At 46.0% G+C, this 16,982-nt stretch overlaps 2 protein-coding genes across 2 annotated transcripts; both read left to right on the top strand.

Annotated features, from left to right (window-relative positions):
* Positions 1 to 337: 337 nt before the first annotated feature.
* Positions 338 to 2,933, top strand: LOC119276162 (UBP1-associated proteins 1C-like). Its single transcript, XM_037557157.1, has 6 exons — positions 338 to 538; positions 647 to 721; positions 1,113 to 1,240; positions 1,771 to 2,224; positions 2,304 to 2,417; positions 2,621 to 2,933. Exons 1-6 carry the CDS (start codon positions 452 to 454, stop codon positions 2,690 to 2,692), a joined length of 930 nt encoding a protein of 309 aa, XP_037413054.1. The 5' UTR covers positions 338 to 451; the 3' UTR covers positions 2,693 to 2,933.
* A 2,224-nt stretch (positions 2,934 to 5,157) lies between these two features.
* On the top strand, positions 5,158 to 11,120 carry LOC119276161. The gene is made up of 3 exons (XM_037557156.1): positions 5,158 to 5,714; positions 9,628 to 9,680; positions 10,259 to 11,120. Exons 1-3 carry the CDS (start codon positions 5,621 to 5,623, stop codon positions 10,790 to 10,792), a joined length of 681 nt encoding a protein of 226 aa, XP_037413053.1. The 5' UTR covers positions 5,158 to 5,620; the 3' UTR covers positions 10,793 to 11,120.
* The last annotated feature ends 5,862 nt before the right edge of the window (positions 11,121 to 16,982 follow it).

Raw genomic sequence — 16,982 nt, 5'->3', positions numbered from 1 at the left:
TTGAGACATACTCCCTCCGTCCCAAAATAAGTGTCTCAAATTTGTACTAGCTCTAGTACAAAGTTGTACTAAGCTTAAGACAGTTATTTTGGGACAGAGGGAGTAGTATTTTTTTTAAAGAATTGTTTTGAGACATACTTTTTTTTAGACATAGTTTTTTTTGAGACAATTTTGAGACGTAGTTTTGTTAGGCAAGTTTTGAGATATAGCTAGTGTTTGATAAATAGACTTGACTAGCTCGCGAAAGCCCAGCCCAAGATGGATCGTAGAGGGCCATTGGGCCATTCCCCCGGAAGAATGAATGGTCCAGCCCCCAGCCGCAGGGGAAACCCTGGATTGCGCCCTTCACCTCTTCTTGCCTCGCATCGCCTCCCCGCAGCCAAAAACCCTAGCGCATGCACCTTGCCGGTCCGGCCCCGAGACGCATTCCGGAAACCTCCGGAACGCCGCAATGGTTTGGTTTCAGTGCGAAGACTGCGGCGAGAACCTCAAGAAGCCCAAGCTTGCCGGCCACTTCCGCTCATGCTCCGCCTACAAGGTGACGCGCCGTCTCTCTCTCCCGTCTCTACTCCCCCCGCGTGGATTTAGCTTGCTTATTGGGATACTGACATTCGATTGTGCGACTGTTTGGTTTGGTTTTGTGCAGCTTTCCTGCATCGACTGCGGCGCAGTCTTCGGCCAGGACACCGTCCAGACGCACACCCAGTGCATCTCCGAGGCCGTGAGTTCCATCGCTTCTCTCCCTGTTATGAAATTTACTTTTCTCTTATAGGATTCGGATGAAGCGTGACATGTATGGTCGTGCAATTTGGATAACATGTATTTTTTGGTTGCTGGATTGGGATAATTGGCGTGTAAGGTTGCAGCCTTTGGGGGCGATTAAGTGTGCCTTTTAATATACGTATATTTTTAGCTTAGGTTTCTTAATGTGAATTGTTGTGTCGGCCTGTCTGGATCCCCAGTTTGTAAACCACGGAAGGGTTAGTTCAGGGCACAAATCAGTATTTTGAATGGGTTGTTCAGAGTGCGTTCTCTGTAAGAGACATTGGAACAAATGCTAGTTAATTATCGGTCCTGTGGGTACTCATTTCTCTGATCTATTGTCATTTCAGGAGAAGTATGGTCCCAAGGGACTGAACAAGCCGTCCAGCAATGCACAGGGTAAGCCAGACAAGCCAAAGCCAAATGCCGATGTTGATATCAATGTTGGGTTGTCGACACGCCCTCCTTGGTTCTGCAGGTATGCTAACATGATCCTCAGTATATATACAATTGTATTTGCAGGTTCTGTAGTAAAACCATGCTCCATATTTGCATCTCTGAACTAATATATTTGAAATCGTTGAAGTTTATATTATGCTTAATTAATGTTCATAACTTGGGTTTGTTGTGTACTGTTGTCACCATTCACGAACAGCCTGACTGGAACATTTCTGAAATACATGAGCGGTGAGCCTGATGCATAATAACGCGGTGCCCCTATAGGAACATACCAAAATAAGGCAATGTTGAAAGTTTTATAAGTCCCAAGCTGTCAAACTTCTTTATTATATTTTGTTGATTGATTGTATTAGCAAATGCCTTTCATGATCGCCCTAGTTTGGGGATCTTTTCATTATGGAAACTTCAAATGTGTAGAGCACTCATGTCCTTGCTGTTTAGATAAGTAATCAATCCCTTTTTTGACCATGAAGTCAGGTCATTTCAGCTTAAGCAGTCTCAGTTTTCACTAACATGCCTTCTAACATAACTATCCTGGGTTTGCATCAGCCTATGCAATACAACTACCACCAGCAAGCAAACTCTCTTGGGGCATGCTGATGGCAGGAAACATAGGGCAAAAGCAAAAGCCTTTCATGCTTCTCAGAAGCAAGAAAATGGAGCTGAACAAACTCCAAGCGACAAGGAAACTGGTGGAGCACCAACAACAGCATCTACAGAACTAAATGACGGGAAGGGTGCTGACAGTGAAAGAGATGCTGACGAGGATGTTGTGAAGAGAAAGAGAACAGATAGCACAACCTCGGAGGAGCCAGATAATGCAAAAAGACAAAATTTATCGAACTTGAAGACTGGAGAGGCGACACAATCTGAAAATGGAGAAGCGGAACTCAAAACAAAGAGCAAAAGTGCTGCAGAAGAACTGGTCAATGATGCCAATCATCAAGATATTAAGAAGCAGAAAATCAAGTGGAAGAAAATTATTACGAAGATACTAGAGATGGTAAAGCTATATTCGATGTTGCTTTTGTCAATTTTCTGTTCCTACCTGGTGTTACAGTTAAGCTGATGTTTTCTTACAGAATTCGGATGGAGCTATGAAGTTAAAGAAGCTACAAAAGCTAGTTATCAGGGAAGTTTTAGAATGTGGTCTGTTGAAAGATAAGGAACAGCTGCATGCTCTGTTGATGGACAAGGTAATTAGCATGAAAGATAAAATTGCAGTTAAATACTTGCTCTGTCTGGAATTACTTGTCGCTCAAATGGATGTATCTAGATGTATTTCAGTGCTAGATACATCCGTTTGAGCGACAAGTAATTCGGGACGGTGGGAGTACCTATTTTCTCCTAGATTGGACTCTTGCTCAGTGATGCATTTGTACTGTTTCGTTTATTGTAGATAGCTTCGAGCTCCAGGTTTTCTGTGGACGGGAAGAACATTAGATTGGTGGCCAAGAATGAAGAATCATAGTCCCTGACATTTTCTTGTGCTCTATTTAAGATGTTACTAAAATTTGAGGGAAAATGATACCGGCAATATTATTTTTTTAGCTGTCAATTTTGGATTTGTTGTGCCTCTATCATTTCCAGAGAACTGTTCCAAGATACAGGAACTTTGTGCTTGATTTTTTTTTTTGGAACAGTGGGACCAAACCGATTTTGTAGCTCCAGATGCTGTGAACTTTTCCGGTATACTGTATTTGGCAAGGCAACTCGTTTGCAAATTGACAACTATATACGCAATCAAGAAATGCGAGCTGCCTGTGTTTTGGTACCGTCATATCAGCAACACAGCTCTCAGCCTAGTGTACCTTTTTTTTTTTGAACACAAGAAGGGCCCCGAAGGACCCAGACTTATACTAGATAAGCATGCAACATATTACAGAAAGGCCCAACAGAAAGAAAATTACAACCCAGGCCGGACATTTTGCAGATAGGACCCCAGACAACAAAAATGAAAAGCAATCGAGTCCTCTTCGCCGTCTTCGATCCTGGCCCGATCCCACCACCACCGGGGACGAAACCACTTGGGGTGAAGGAATGGCTACAGCACCGTCGGCAAACAACCGGAGGTAGACCATGGAAATACCAGGACAAAGAACCAGATAAACTGCCTCCCATATGGCTCGGCGGCCAGGAGGAAATACAGGAGCCGAACGTCGTCGCCAGAACTCCGAGTGGTCGCCTTTCGACCAGCAGATACAGCGGCGCAGTGGCAAGAACCTCCTGGTGCCCTCTGCACCAAGATCCCCAACCATTTGCTGCAAAACTTGGGCTTCAAGGACATGCAGAGAGGATAGAGCAGCCAAATCCCCTTTCTTCCTCTTCTTCCAGTCCACCTCCATGGCAGCTTGAGGAGAAGTGGGGAAGAAGGAGCTTGAGCTGCAGATCTGAGAGACCCGCGAGCTTATTGAGAGGGATTTCGCCAGATCCAGCGCCTCCTCCCTTCCTCCACCATGGAGACGAAGAAGAAGACAAGGACGGCAACCACCGGCAGCTGCTCGCAAGCACCGGCGGCAGAAACCCCAACGGCATAGCGCCAAACCACAAGACGACTTGAACTAAACCAGTATATACACAAAACGCGATTTGCTGAACCCTTGTATCGCTGACCCTTATACGCGATTACAGCAACCGAACAGACTGCCCGTAGCGGAACAGATGCGGGGTTTGTTCGGCTGCAGCCTGCAAAACGTGTGGTTTTTTATGAATTTGACGCATAATTTACACAGTAATATGAATTCAAATAACATAAAATGTGAATATTATGAATCCAAATTACAATAATTATTCAAAGGGAAAAGCTTACCGTCATCCGGCGGATCGTAGTGGCCGCGTCCGCCACCTCTGCTGCATGACACGCGTTCAAATGAAGGCTTGCATGTCGTCCTTTATCGAACACGCTTTCGAAACAAAGGCTATGTGTTCAGAAACAAATGTGATGTTGCAATTGTTTACGAGGGTCTAATTTTGCAACAAAGCGAAGCCCAAAAATATTTCTGCAACATGACCTATGTTACAAATATTTTCCGCAACACAACTTCTGTTAAAAAAGAAGTTTCGGGTGGACAAATGCGCTTCTGAACATGCTCAACTTCTATTTACAACCTTGTGGTCATATTCTAGTAAACTTTTTGGCACATGATGTTGATTTTATGGATCAGACCGATTCATTTGTTTGTGACAGCAAAAAACAATGGTTGGGTTAGATGTTATTGCCATATTCAATATTGGTTCTGTCTAAACCTGATGAACAATTAATCCATGTGCTTTTGTACCATTTGTAAGCTTGAGTTAGATGTTGTTTCCTTTTTCAACTCGGCTATGATTGTCATATGTGTTGCAAATATTTCTGCAACATCACCTATGATCTTTGTTGCAGAAAATATTTCTATAACAAACTCTGCTGCAAATAAAATTCTATAGATGTTCCGCAACACGATCTTTGTTACGAAAAATATTATATAACAAACTCTGTTGCAGAAAAAATCTACAGACGTTTCTGCAACATGCTCTTTGTTACAAAAAATTCTACAACATAATCTATATTGAAAATGTAAAAATGCCCGTTAGACATTTGATGACATTGGTGTGAGGGGGATTTTTTTGTTTGTGCAACAGGCCTCTTGTTGCCAAGGGAACGAGCGCACAACACTACGTTTGTTGCAACGGGGCAAGAGCAAAGGTTTTTTTCTATAACAGAAATCTTGTTTTTGAAACACAGGCCTTGTTTCAGAAAAAAAAAATTCGGCAGGAGCGCAACACAAGCTTTGTTGCAAAGGTTGATGCACGCTCAATGAAAAAAGATCAGACGATTGGCTTGCTAACGATCCTACGGCTACTAAGGCGGCGGATGTTCCCCCTTATTCAAATCACCGAATAAAACTAATACTCCCTTTGTCTGGGAAAAGTTGTCTCCGTGGTAATTTTGCGAAAATCCCCTCACTGTATTCCTGACAAACGACGCACTCCCCCACCCCCGCTCCTCTCCCCGCCGGTTCCCCCTGCTCCTCTCCCTTGCCAGAGCCCTCTGCTCGGCGTCGCCGGAGATTCCCCGCGCAGCTCCCTGCTCTGCTCTCCCTCCTTGTTCCCCTCTTCCTCCGCTGCGTTGCTTCCCCGAGCGAGGAGAAGCCTCGATTTTTCCGACCTCCTCCAACAGAAGCCGCAGCTGCCCCGCCCACCACCGCCACAGCTCACCGCCGCCGCAACTGCCTCCTCCGCCGCTCTCTCCTGCTCGCGCAGCTCCAGCTTGCCTTCCTCTCCTAGCTTCCCCCCTCCCTAGTGACCTTCGCGCTCTGCTCCGGCTGCTTCAGATCCGGCGCCGGCGAGGCTGATATGGTGGCTGCAAGGCCAGACGGCGAGAGACGTAGCCGACGAGCCCGTCGAGCTTGCGAGCTCGATGGGGGCGGAGACGTCTTCTGTACTGCGAGCTCCACCATCCCAGCACATACTGTACTGCGAGCTCGACGACGACGGTGGCGTCTTCTTGGCAGGTTAAGCTTCCCTCCTTCAATTCCCCTCCATGATTTATGAGTCAAAACTGATTTTTTTACTGAAATTTGCTGCTTCTGACATTTGCTTAAGACTGCATGCCGGCCAACTGGTATTTCTTCAGTTAGCAAACCATGGCAGACAAATCTCACTAGGGGATCACACTTGGCCTGACCACATCTGTGTGTAACTAGGGGATCACACTTGGGGACACAATGGGCTAATTGGCTAATTTCTTCAGCAGCTCATCCTATTTTTACCTAATTGGCTGCAACCTCAGTCTCACTAGGGCATCACACTTGGCCTGACAACATCTGTGTGTAAACTAGAAATTCTAGCTTAGACTGAAACTTGAACAACTGAATTTATGCATTTCAACTAGCAAATGTGAGATAAGAGTGAACATTTATTCTCAACTAGCAAATGTCAGATAAATTAAATTACTAATTAGTTTTAGTGATGGATCTAGCAGGATGAGTCAGTGATTAAAATCATCCATGAATGAATTAGTTAGAGGGCAGCCGACAGTACTTAGTGTACTACTGCTGCTGTCTAGTGCTCCTTTCATGACAGAGGTAGATAAATGGAGTACTCCTTTTCAAGTAATTTTGTCATTTGTTTCATGATGTGGCAAGTAATTTTGTCATTGTTTCAGACTGCAATCAAGTGTTTTGTCATTGTTTCAAAATGCTTCAGACTGCTAGATTCAAGTTCTGCTGAAACTGAAAAAAGAAAAAAAAAACACCTGAATAATTTTCGAGTTCAGAACCACACATTTTATCATTCTACTTCCAGGAATTGAACATTTTGCATTGTTGGACTGACAGGAGTAGAAAAATTGGAGTACACAGTGTACTGAGTTTTCAATCCTTGATTGTTGTACTGGCATGAAGCAATAGAAATGGCTGCCATGGCACCATTTCGAGAAATAAGTGTATAGTGTCAAAATATTCATGTGATTTCAAACTCGTGGCCAAACTGTTGTACATTATGTTTTCGGTAAGGAGCTCAAGTTCTTAACACTTAATCAAATTAGATACAGTCTTGGCGTTTTTCTGTTTGTACACCGAATCAAATTACTCTTGGTTGTAGCTAACCTACCATCAAATTTTTCTTACTCCATCAAATTACTCTTGGCTGTAGCTCCCAGACAGAATTAAGCGAATCGGAATTACTATTGTAAATAAATCCAAGATTGTTTAGAATAAGATACTGATTGACATACATCAGAATGATACTATTGGAGCATTACTAGAGTAATTTGTTGTTCCTCATTTTGAATGAGTGGTTATACTGCTGTCAAAACTACTCCATACACACACTGTCAAATTGACAAGATGGTGGTGGAGGTGGGAATAAATGTTCCAGAACATCTGCTGGAGTAGAAAATAAATGTGTGTAGTTTGCTCCACAGCAACCACACACACTGTGAAAACTGACAATATGTTATACTGTTGCCAAAACTGAAAACTGAAAACTGTTGTCATTTTAACTAAATTCAAATAAATCCAAATACTTCTATCCTTTCTCATTGAACACATGACACAAGCCATACACATGACACAATACATACACATGACACATGACACATCACATACTCCTATCCTTTCTTTTCCTTTTCCCTTTCCCTTTCTTTTTTCCTCTCTCTAACTACTCATTTCCTTGTTCTATAATGGCCTTGTTGTCAGTAATTAGCTCAGGACTGCAGTATACACCGATTATTTCCTCTCTGGCATTCTGTAGATGTTCCTTATGCAGATGCGGCATCTTGTAATTGTTTCCTCCTTGATCTTTCATCACTTCCACCATGACTGCTTGCAACATCATAAAGCTTTTGAACAGCTTATGGGCATCGTAGTTCTCAAACTCCTCCTCTACACCCTATACCAGTTCCTGTATATTCATAGGCGCTCTGCAGTCGGTTAGGGATTGGAGGGAGCAGTGGAAATAAAGATCTAGAACATTGAGCTCAGGGCTATTCGGTGGTTGTTGCAATAGTCGAATATCCAGATCTATCTGTGCCACGGCTTCTAGAAAACCAGCATCACTAGGGAGGACATGCGGTGTTGCATTATCTTGTTGAATGAAGATCGCTGTGTCCTCGTCACCGTCAGGCCATTTGTCTTGAATGGCAGGGATTACTTTATTGATCAGGTAATCTCTGCACACAGGTCTAGTAACATTGACCGGCCTCAACTCTATTGTCCCCTATCTCTGTTGTGGCTTGTTCGTTGCGCCTCGGTCTCTACCACGAACGGCCAAATGCTAAGCTTTCCATCAAATGTCATCTCCCCATCTTCATTGTAGCGAGGTTTGGCCACAGCTGTTAGAAACATTACCTTCCAAATGCTATGAGTATTGTGCACAGTTCGATTTGGTTGTTCTTCTCCAGGCAGTACGTAGTAGCTACTCTTCACTCGGGTCATGTCATACCATTTCTCATCGATGTGGACCATATTTGTCATTGGCTTGAAACTAGGCCAAGGACTTGATATCCATCTTTCATCCATCATGGATAGGCAGAACTTTAGTCTCGCTATCTTGTTATGTGGCTTGAGGGTGGGTTTGATGGTGCTCGTGACGCGTTTCAACTCTTGCAACTGAAATCGGTCATGTAGGGTTGATCGGGGAACACCTAAACACCTTGCAAGAGAACGGATTGTTCTTCTTTTGTTCAAAGGGATTGTAGCTGTTCTCGACAGATCTAGTTCTTTCCTCTTCCTACCATTGTTATTCTTCTTGCTTGAAACATCAACTTCTTGGCCTGCTGCAAGTTGTCTTTTGGCTAGATTCCATATTCTTGTAACTGTTCGTAGGTGAACATTCGGCATAGTCGCAATGAGCGCCCTGTCATACAGGTGAACTTGTCCATCTCTAAGCTCGATTACTCGTAGAGCAAAGTAAACACCATATCTCTCCTTGTCTGTCAGGTCCTTCCCTCTTGGGTTGCCTTGTGCATCAGCTTCTTGAGCTTCTCCCACTTTTGCATCTTCTTGTGCCTCTTAGCTTCTTCCACTAATGCATCTTATTGTGCCTCTTGAGCTTCTTCCACTAATGCATCTTCTTGTGCCTCTTGAGCTTCTTCCTCTTCAGGAAACCAATTCAATTCAATGTCTTCATCCTCCTCTTCCGGGATCAAGTTAAAATCAATAGTGCCACCTTGCTGAGCTTGTTCTTCTTGTTGAGCTTCATCCTCCTCTTCCGGGATCAAGTTCAAATCAATAGTGCCACCTTGCTGAGCTTGTTCTTCTTGTTGAGCTTCATCCTCCTCTTCCGGGATCAAGTTCAAATCCATAGTTGTGTGCTCCTATTTGATCTCATAACAAGAGTATACACAAGATGAATTGTTAGCATATAATCATAACAAGAAAACCATGAAGAATCCTAGACAAAAAGCAAAGAAACCAAGAAAGGGAAAAATAGAGATTAAAAGTACTCCTTGTTCATTTTGGTAACTAGAGGAACATGATGGCCCTCCTATTCATGAGCAATGATTACTAGACACATGATTACTGGACACATCATGAGCAATGACCTATTAGATCATCTCCATTTTTATTTTGATTGGTCTTTTTAACAGTTTTCAGTAGCACACCATGACACTATTTGCACAAAACAGAGCTCACTGAAAAGTAAGACTATGATCAACATCAAACTACTCCTTGACAAGCAGTGATCACTACTGAACACGATCATATTCTAGTACATCAAACTGACTTTTTTGTAATCTTATTCTGAGAGATTAAAAGTAGATGGTCATTCCTTAAAGAAACATGACACACCAAAATTCAGAGGAACATCCCCAAGCCCCTATTCTTATTCTTATTCTGTAATCTTATTTACTCACTGATTTTTCATTCTGTAATCGTTTCCTTGTGACCTCCAATTCTAAACCCTGATTAATACTCCATGCAGGCAAAATTCCTAACTGTTGGAGTAGCTTCGTCATAAGCCTGAAATGCAACTTGGTAAATCTTGTCACCTGTGTAAATTGTTTAGAAATATTCATTCAGAGAATTTGTTGGTACTCTTTGCTTGTGTTGAATAACAAGAAGATTTTCCCCATTTTACTTGTGTTGAATAACCTGTGAACAAAATTCAGGTTCCAACAGAGCATGCATGACCTGTGAACAAAATTCCCATTTTACTTGGGTTCTGCATGATGTTGGGAAGATGCATAATTCCAGTATTCGTTTGTGCTGTGCATTTTTATCAATAAAATTTGCATACTCCATGTGTGTTCACTGAATTTTCATCCATATGCAGTGTATGTCCACTTATTTTGATTTTGCAATGATCATCATCATTCTCAGTTTTTGTATAACAAGAAATACTCCTGAATTTCTTCAACACTGGAGTAATGAATCTTTTCAGTTTTTGCAAGAAATAACATTGGAGTATGTTTCAGTTTTCACTTTTCTTCAACACTGAACACCTATTGGATGATCTACACACTTAATGCATCAATTTAGAGTAAGATGAACCTGACATTAACATTTGGTATTTATTTTGAACCTGACATTAACAGCCAACCTGACATTAACAGGGGGACAATTGGACATCATCATCAGGAGGTCAGCAACCAACACGAACTGCAACACGAAATTTCAGGATAATCGGGAGGACAGCAACAATAAATTTCAGGATCACAAAGAGTTCAGTGGAGGCGGGGGCGGGGACGGGGATTGGAGTACCAGCCGTCCGCAATAGTGGTGGGGTGGGGGGATCGGGGGCGTCGGCGTCGCCCACAAGCAGCAACGGTGGCAGTAGAGGCGTCCACCACCGCGACCACCACCAGCTGCCGGCGGCTAAGCGGACCAGCCTGGTGGCCGAAGCGGATCAGCGCGGCGCCGTTAGGCAGCGGAGTCGGGGCCGGCAAGCTGTGTCTTGGGTGGCGATGGTCCTGCTCGTGGGTGGACGACGAAGTTCCTGCCCGTGGCCGGCGGAGGTCCTGCTCGTCGGTGGGCTAGTTGGCCGGCTCCTGGGCGGCGCATGGCCTGCTAGAGGGCGCCGCATGGCCTGGTCAAGTGCGTGGAGGTGCAGAAGCGGCAACTCTCCCTCCGGCGGGTGGCGCAGGTGAGTAGCAGCGGAGGCGCAGGTGCACAGGGGCGCCGCAGGCGGGCGGCGCCGCAGGTGGGCAGGGGCGCTGCAATGGTGGCTGGGGCTGGGTGCCGACGGTGCTGCCGCGGGCGACGGGGGATGGAGGAAGGAGAGGGGGTAATTAGTGTGATGTTTAAAAGTCAAAGGTCCTTTTTGTAAAAATGCTAATGTACTACACCGTGGACAACTTTTTCCGGACGGAGTAACTCAATACAACAATTGTCCCGAATACAGCAATGATACCGATCACACATGAATTAAATAAAATGAATGTAAAATTGGCCGGTGCCTTTGTCAATGGTGTTCAATGCCTTTGGCCATGACTCTCCTAATGGTGCTTGATGATATCCTCCTGAAGCTGATGGTGGGTGTTTGCATCTTCAATCTGCCGGTATGTCTGAAGGAATGCTTGTATGCGCTCAGGGTCTCTAGTTAGCTTCATACAGCTACCGACATTGTCGTAGAAGAACTCCAAGTTCATGTCCCTCTCATCTTCGATGATCATGTTGTGAAGAATCACACAATATGTTATAATGTTGCTCAGGGTTTTCTTGTCTCATAAACAAGCAGGACCACGAATAATGGCAAATCTAGATTGCAAAACTCCGAAGGCTCTTTCAATATCTTTTTGGGCAGCCTCTTGTACCTTTGCAAATTCAATATGTTTTCTAGTTTTGGATTTTTTGATGCTCTTAAAAAATGTACACCAAGAAGGGTAAATACCATCTGCAAGATAGTACCCCTTTGTATACTCATGCACATTCACTGTGAAGTTGCAAGCAGGAGCATCACCACTAGCAAGTCTAGCAAACAAGTAAGACCGTTGCAACACATTGATATCATTGAGAGTACCCGACATACCAGAAAAATAATGCCAAATCCATAAATCCTCGGATGTTATGGCCTCTAGCACAATTGTTGCATCATGAGAGTTGCCACAATACTACCCATGCCATGCCTTCGGGCAGTTTTTCCAAGTCCAATGCATGCAATAAACGCTTCCTAGCATGCCGGGCCAACCTCGCTTCTCATTTGCCACCATCAATTTTTTTTGTGTCTTCCTCGTTGGGTACACCAAGATAGACATGACCAAAGACACGGATGATCACTTTGGCAAACCTATGCACTGACTCAATTGGAGTATTTTCGCCTGACATAGTCAGCCGGAATACCATATGCAATCACCCGCATAGCTGTGGAGATTTTTTTGTTGAGATTAATTCTGTAAAAGGGAAATCTCCCCTTGCCCAACGACCAAGCAGTTGCATCGCGCGGACGCCTGTCCCGGCAACCAGCGCATCTCTCTGGAACCGACGCCTCCTCTGGATCGTCGTGTCTCTCCAGGAGATATATAAGCGTCCTGTAAACCATCGTCAAGGGATTCGATCATTCTGATTCAAAACACGTTATCAGCACGTAGAACAGCCAGCGAGAGCGAAAAGGCAACAGAGAAAGGAGAAGAGAGGAAGCACTCGCCGCCAGTGAGATGACATGCCTCGTTTCCTTCTTCCTCCATCTGATCCGCGAGGACGGTCGCCGCTACCGCCTCATTGCCCTTCGCCGCCATGAAGTTGGTGGCCACCGCCGTTTCCGTCGCCGGATGCAAGCCATCCGACGGTTCGGCCGCAGCGCCGCTGGACGTGCCACCCCTGGCAGCCACTGCGCCGCTGGATGCGCCCGTCGCGGTGCTCACCACGCCCCTGGGCACGGTCCCCGTGCTCCTAGACACGCCCACTGCGGTGCTCCCCACGCCCGTGGCTAGACGCCCATGGGGTACGACCCTTGGCTGGTGGCCGGCTCGAGCGCCCCCATGATGCACGGTGAAGCTGAGGTTCGCCGGAGCCCATGAGCCTGGGCGACGGCCAGGGCGGCGTTCGAGGGCTGCGACAGCGCGCCCGAAGAGACGGCCGAAGCGCCGCTCCGCGCGGCTGCTCGAGCCTGCGGCTGTCTCCTGTTGAGGCGTGCCGGCGGCGGCGGCGGCGCCCTTCATGCCGACTCCAAGGCGGACGACACCAGAGGCACCGGATGGAGCGGAGATGAAGGCGAGCGCTTCCTCTGCGTTCACCGTCGAGCGCATTGGCACCGGGGCGTAGCCAGGCGGGCGGAGGCTCGGGCCAGCGGCCACGGCATCAGGCGTCGGCGTCGGCGACTGGGCTCCCTGCTCCTTGCGAGCGCAGGTGGTGGTGGGGGATCGAGCGTGGTGTGGGTCGGGCGGGTCCTTATCCGTAACCGCCCCACCTCTCGCCTCCTCTTATGCGGTCTGGGTGGCTGCGGGATGGTCTCGGTCGGCGGTGGCAGACCCAGGCCCAGGCGATCGACCTGCTCTCTTCAAGTTTTTTTTTCTCTGTTTTTATTAGTCTAGTACTAATTATTGTATATGGTGCAGTTTTAGACTCTGTTTAGTACTGTTTAGTACCTAGTTTGACTGCTACTTACATACTAGTCCAGTTCTAGATTAAATTTGACTAGGACTTGTGTAATTATTAGTGTGTTTATATTATGTAATGGATTGATAATATAAATAAAGTACCGGATTTCATCTGGGAAGAATGACATGTTCCATTTGTTTACCACATCTCATTTTTATCGAACATGTCTTTGCGATTGAGATCTTCTCTTGCATATCAAACTTGCGAACTTTTGAATGTTTCTCCCTCATCTTATTTGGGTAATGAGTTGTGATCTACTGCTCATTTGCAGACTATCCTCTCTTACTGTGAGGTCTACGCTTTGTCATTCTCGACAAACAATTACCTTCAATGTGTATTCCTTATATCTGAATTGTAGCATACACAAGGTAATGGCGATGTAGCCTATTACTGTGAGATCTAAGTGATCTCCAAAGTGTTATGTTCACACAATTGAGGTTGAGAATTTTTCAAGTTTTACACTTGAGCATTAAATTTTTGCGTTCTTATTACAGAACCATGATGGTTTTAATTTACCACCCGTAAATTAATTATCTCTGGTTCCTCATGTAGGCAAAGATGACTGCCAAAGAGTTTGAGGAGCTTGCCCTCAATGGCCATAATTACCCTACATGGGCTATGGACATCAAGATCAGTCTTGCGTCCCGTGGGATAGCGCGTGCAATACAACCCCCAGAGACTCCTCTCCCGGATGGGGCCACGCCGCTGACAGAACAACAGAACTATGCTGCCTTAATTCCTCATAAGGCACCATATTCATCCAGATCTCAAGTCTGAGTATTTACAGGAGGAATCTCCTAGTACTCTGTTTCTGACCCTCAAAATGAGGTATGAACAGCAGAAGGCAGTAGTCCTGCCAGAAGCACTCCATGATTGGACTCATCTCCGTCTTCAGGATTTCAAGTCCATTGGTGAGTACAATCATACTGTACATAAGATATGTTCCAAACTGCGTTTTTGTGAGAAGGAACCTACTGAGGGGGAGAAGATAGAGAAATCTTTGTCTACTATGCTCCCTTCAGATAGGATCCTCCAACAGCAATACCGTGCTCGTAACTACACTGTCTATTCCGAGCTCATTCACATGTTACTTCTGTTGGGGAACGTTGCAGAAAATTAAAATTTTTCCTACGGTTTCACCAAGATCCATCTATGAGTTCATCTAAGCAACGAGTCTAGGGAGAGAGTTTGCATCTACATACCACTTGTAGATCGCGTGGGGAAGCTTGCAAGGTGATGATGTAGTCGTACTCGACGTGATCCAAATCACCGATGACCAGCGCCGAACGGACGGCACCTCCGCGTTCAACACACGTACGGGACGGGAGACGTCTCCTCCTTCTTGATCCAGCAAGGGGGAAGGAGAGGTTGATGAAGATCCAGCAGCACGACGGCATGGTGGTGGATGCAGGGCGTCACAGCAGCAGGGCTTCGCCGAGACTACGAGGGAGAGACGTAACGGGGGGAGGTGGAGGCGCCAGGGGCTGGTGTATAAAGTCCCTCCTCTCCCCCACTATATATAGGGGTGCCAAGGGGGGGCGCCGGCCCTAGTAGATGAGATCTACTAGGGGGGGCGGCGGCCTAGGGGAGGTTTCCCTCCCCCCCAAGGCACCTAGGGGTGCCTTCCACCACTAGGACTCCTCCTAGGGGGAAACCCTAGGCGCATGGGCCTATAGGGGCTGGTGCCCTTGGCCCATGATGGCCAAGGCGCACCCCCTACAGCCCATGTGGCCCCCCGGGACAGGTGGCCCCACCCGGTGGACCCCCGGGACCCTTCCGGTGGTCCCGGTACAATACCGATAACCCCGAAACTTGTCCCGATGCCCGAAATAGCACTTCCTATATATAATTCTTTACCTCCGGACCATTCCGGAACTCCTCGTGACGTCTGGGATCTCATCCGGGACTCCGAACAACATTCGGGTTTCTGCATATCCATATCTTCATAACCCTAGTGTCACCGAACCTTAAGTGTGTAGACCCTATGGGTTCGGGAGACATGCAGACATGACCGAGACGCTCTCAGTCAATAACCATCAGCGGGATCTGGATACCCATGATGGCTCCCACATGCTCCTCGATGTTGTCATCGGATGAACCACTATGTCGAGGATTCGATCAAACCCTGTATGCAATTCCCTTTGTCAATCGGTACGTTACTTGCCCGAGACTCGATCGTCGGTATCCCAATACCTTGTTCAGTCTGGTTACCGGCAAGTCACTTTACTCGTACCGTAATGCATGATCCCGTGTCCAACACCTTGGTCACATTGAGCTCAATATGATGATGCATTACCGAGTGGGCCCAGAGATACCTCTCCGTCATACGGAGTGACAAATCCCAGTCTCGATCCGTGTCAACCCAACAGCTACTTTCAGAGATACCTGTAATGCACCTTTATAGTCACCCAGTTACGTTGTGACGTTTGATACACCCAAGGCACTCTTACGGTATCCGGGAGTTACACGATCTCATGGTCGAAGGAAGAGATACTTGACACTTGCAAAGCTCTAGCAAAACGAACTACACGATCTTTTATGCTATGCTTAGGATTGGGTCTTGTCCATCACATCATTCTCCTAATGATGTGATCCCGTTATCAACGACATCCAATGTCCATAGTCAGGAAACCATGACTATCTGTTGATCACAACGAGCTGGTCAACTAGAGGCTTACCAGGGACATAGTGTGGTCTAAGTATTCACACGTGTATTACGATTTCCGGATAATACAGTTATAGCATGAATAAAAGACAATTATCATGAACAATGAAATATAATAATACTTTTATTATTGCCTCTAGGGCATATTTCCAACAGTCTTCCACTTGCACTAGAGTCACTAATCTAGTTACATTGTGATGAATCGAACACCCATAGAGTTCTGGTGTTGATCATGTTTTGCACGCGAGAGAGGTTTAGTCAGCGGATCTGCGACATTCAGATCCGTGTGCACTTTGCAAATCTCTATGTCTCCATCTTGAACATTTTCACGGATGGAGTTGAAACGACGCTTGATGTGCCTGGTCTTCTTGTGAAACCTGGGCTCCTTTGCGAGGGCAATAGCTCCAGTGTTGTCACAGAAGAGTTTGATCGGCCCCGACGCATTGGGTATGACTCCTAGGTCGGTGATGAACTCCTTCACCCAAATCGCTTCATGTGCTGCCTCCGAGGCTGCCATGTACTCCGCTTCACACGTAGATCCCGCCACGACGCTCTGCTTGCAGCTGCACCAGCTTACTGCTCCACCATTCAACATATACACGTATCCGGTTTGTGACTTAGAGTCATCCAAATCTGAGTCGAAGCTAGCGTCGACGTAACCCTTTACGACGAGCTCTTCGTCTCCTCCATAAACGAGAAACATGTCCTTTGTCCTTTTCAGGTACTTCAGGATATTCTTGACCGCTGTCCAGTGTTCCTTGCCGGGATTACTTTGGTATCTTGCTACCAAACTTACGGCAAGGTTTACATCGGGTCTGGTACACAACATGGCATACATAATAGATCCTATGGCTGAAGCATAGGGGATGACACTCATCTCTTCTTTATCTTTTGCCGTGGTCGGTGACTGAGCTGAGCTCAGTCTCATACCTTGTAACATAGGCAAGAACCCCTTCTTGGACTGATCCATTCTGAATCTCTTCAAAATCTTATCAAGGTATGTGCTTTGTGAAAGACCTATGAGGCGTCTCGATCTATCTCTATAGATCTTGATGCCTAATATATAAGCAGCTTCT

This window comes from Triticum dicoccoides, chromosome 3B (genome assembly GCF_002162155.2).
Source record: "Triticum dicoccoides isolate Atlit2015 ecotype Zavitan chromosome 3B, WEW_v2.0, whole genome shotgun sequence".
Lineage (NCBI taxonomy): Eukaryota > Viridiplantae > Streptophyta > Magnoliopsida > Poales > Poaceae > Triticum > Triticum dicoccoides.
The sequence above is the reverse complement of the archived record's forward strand: the minus strand, read 5'-3'. Positions and strand labels throughout refer to the sequence as shown.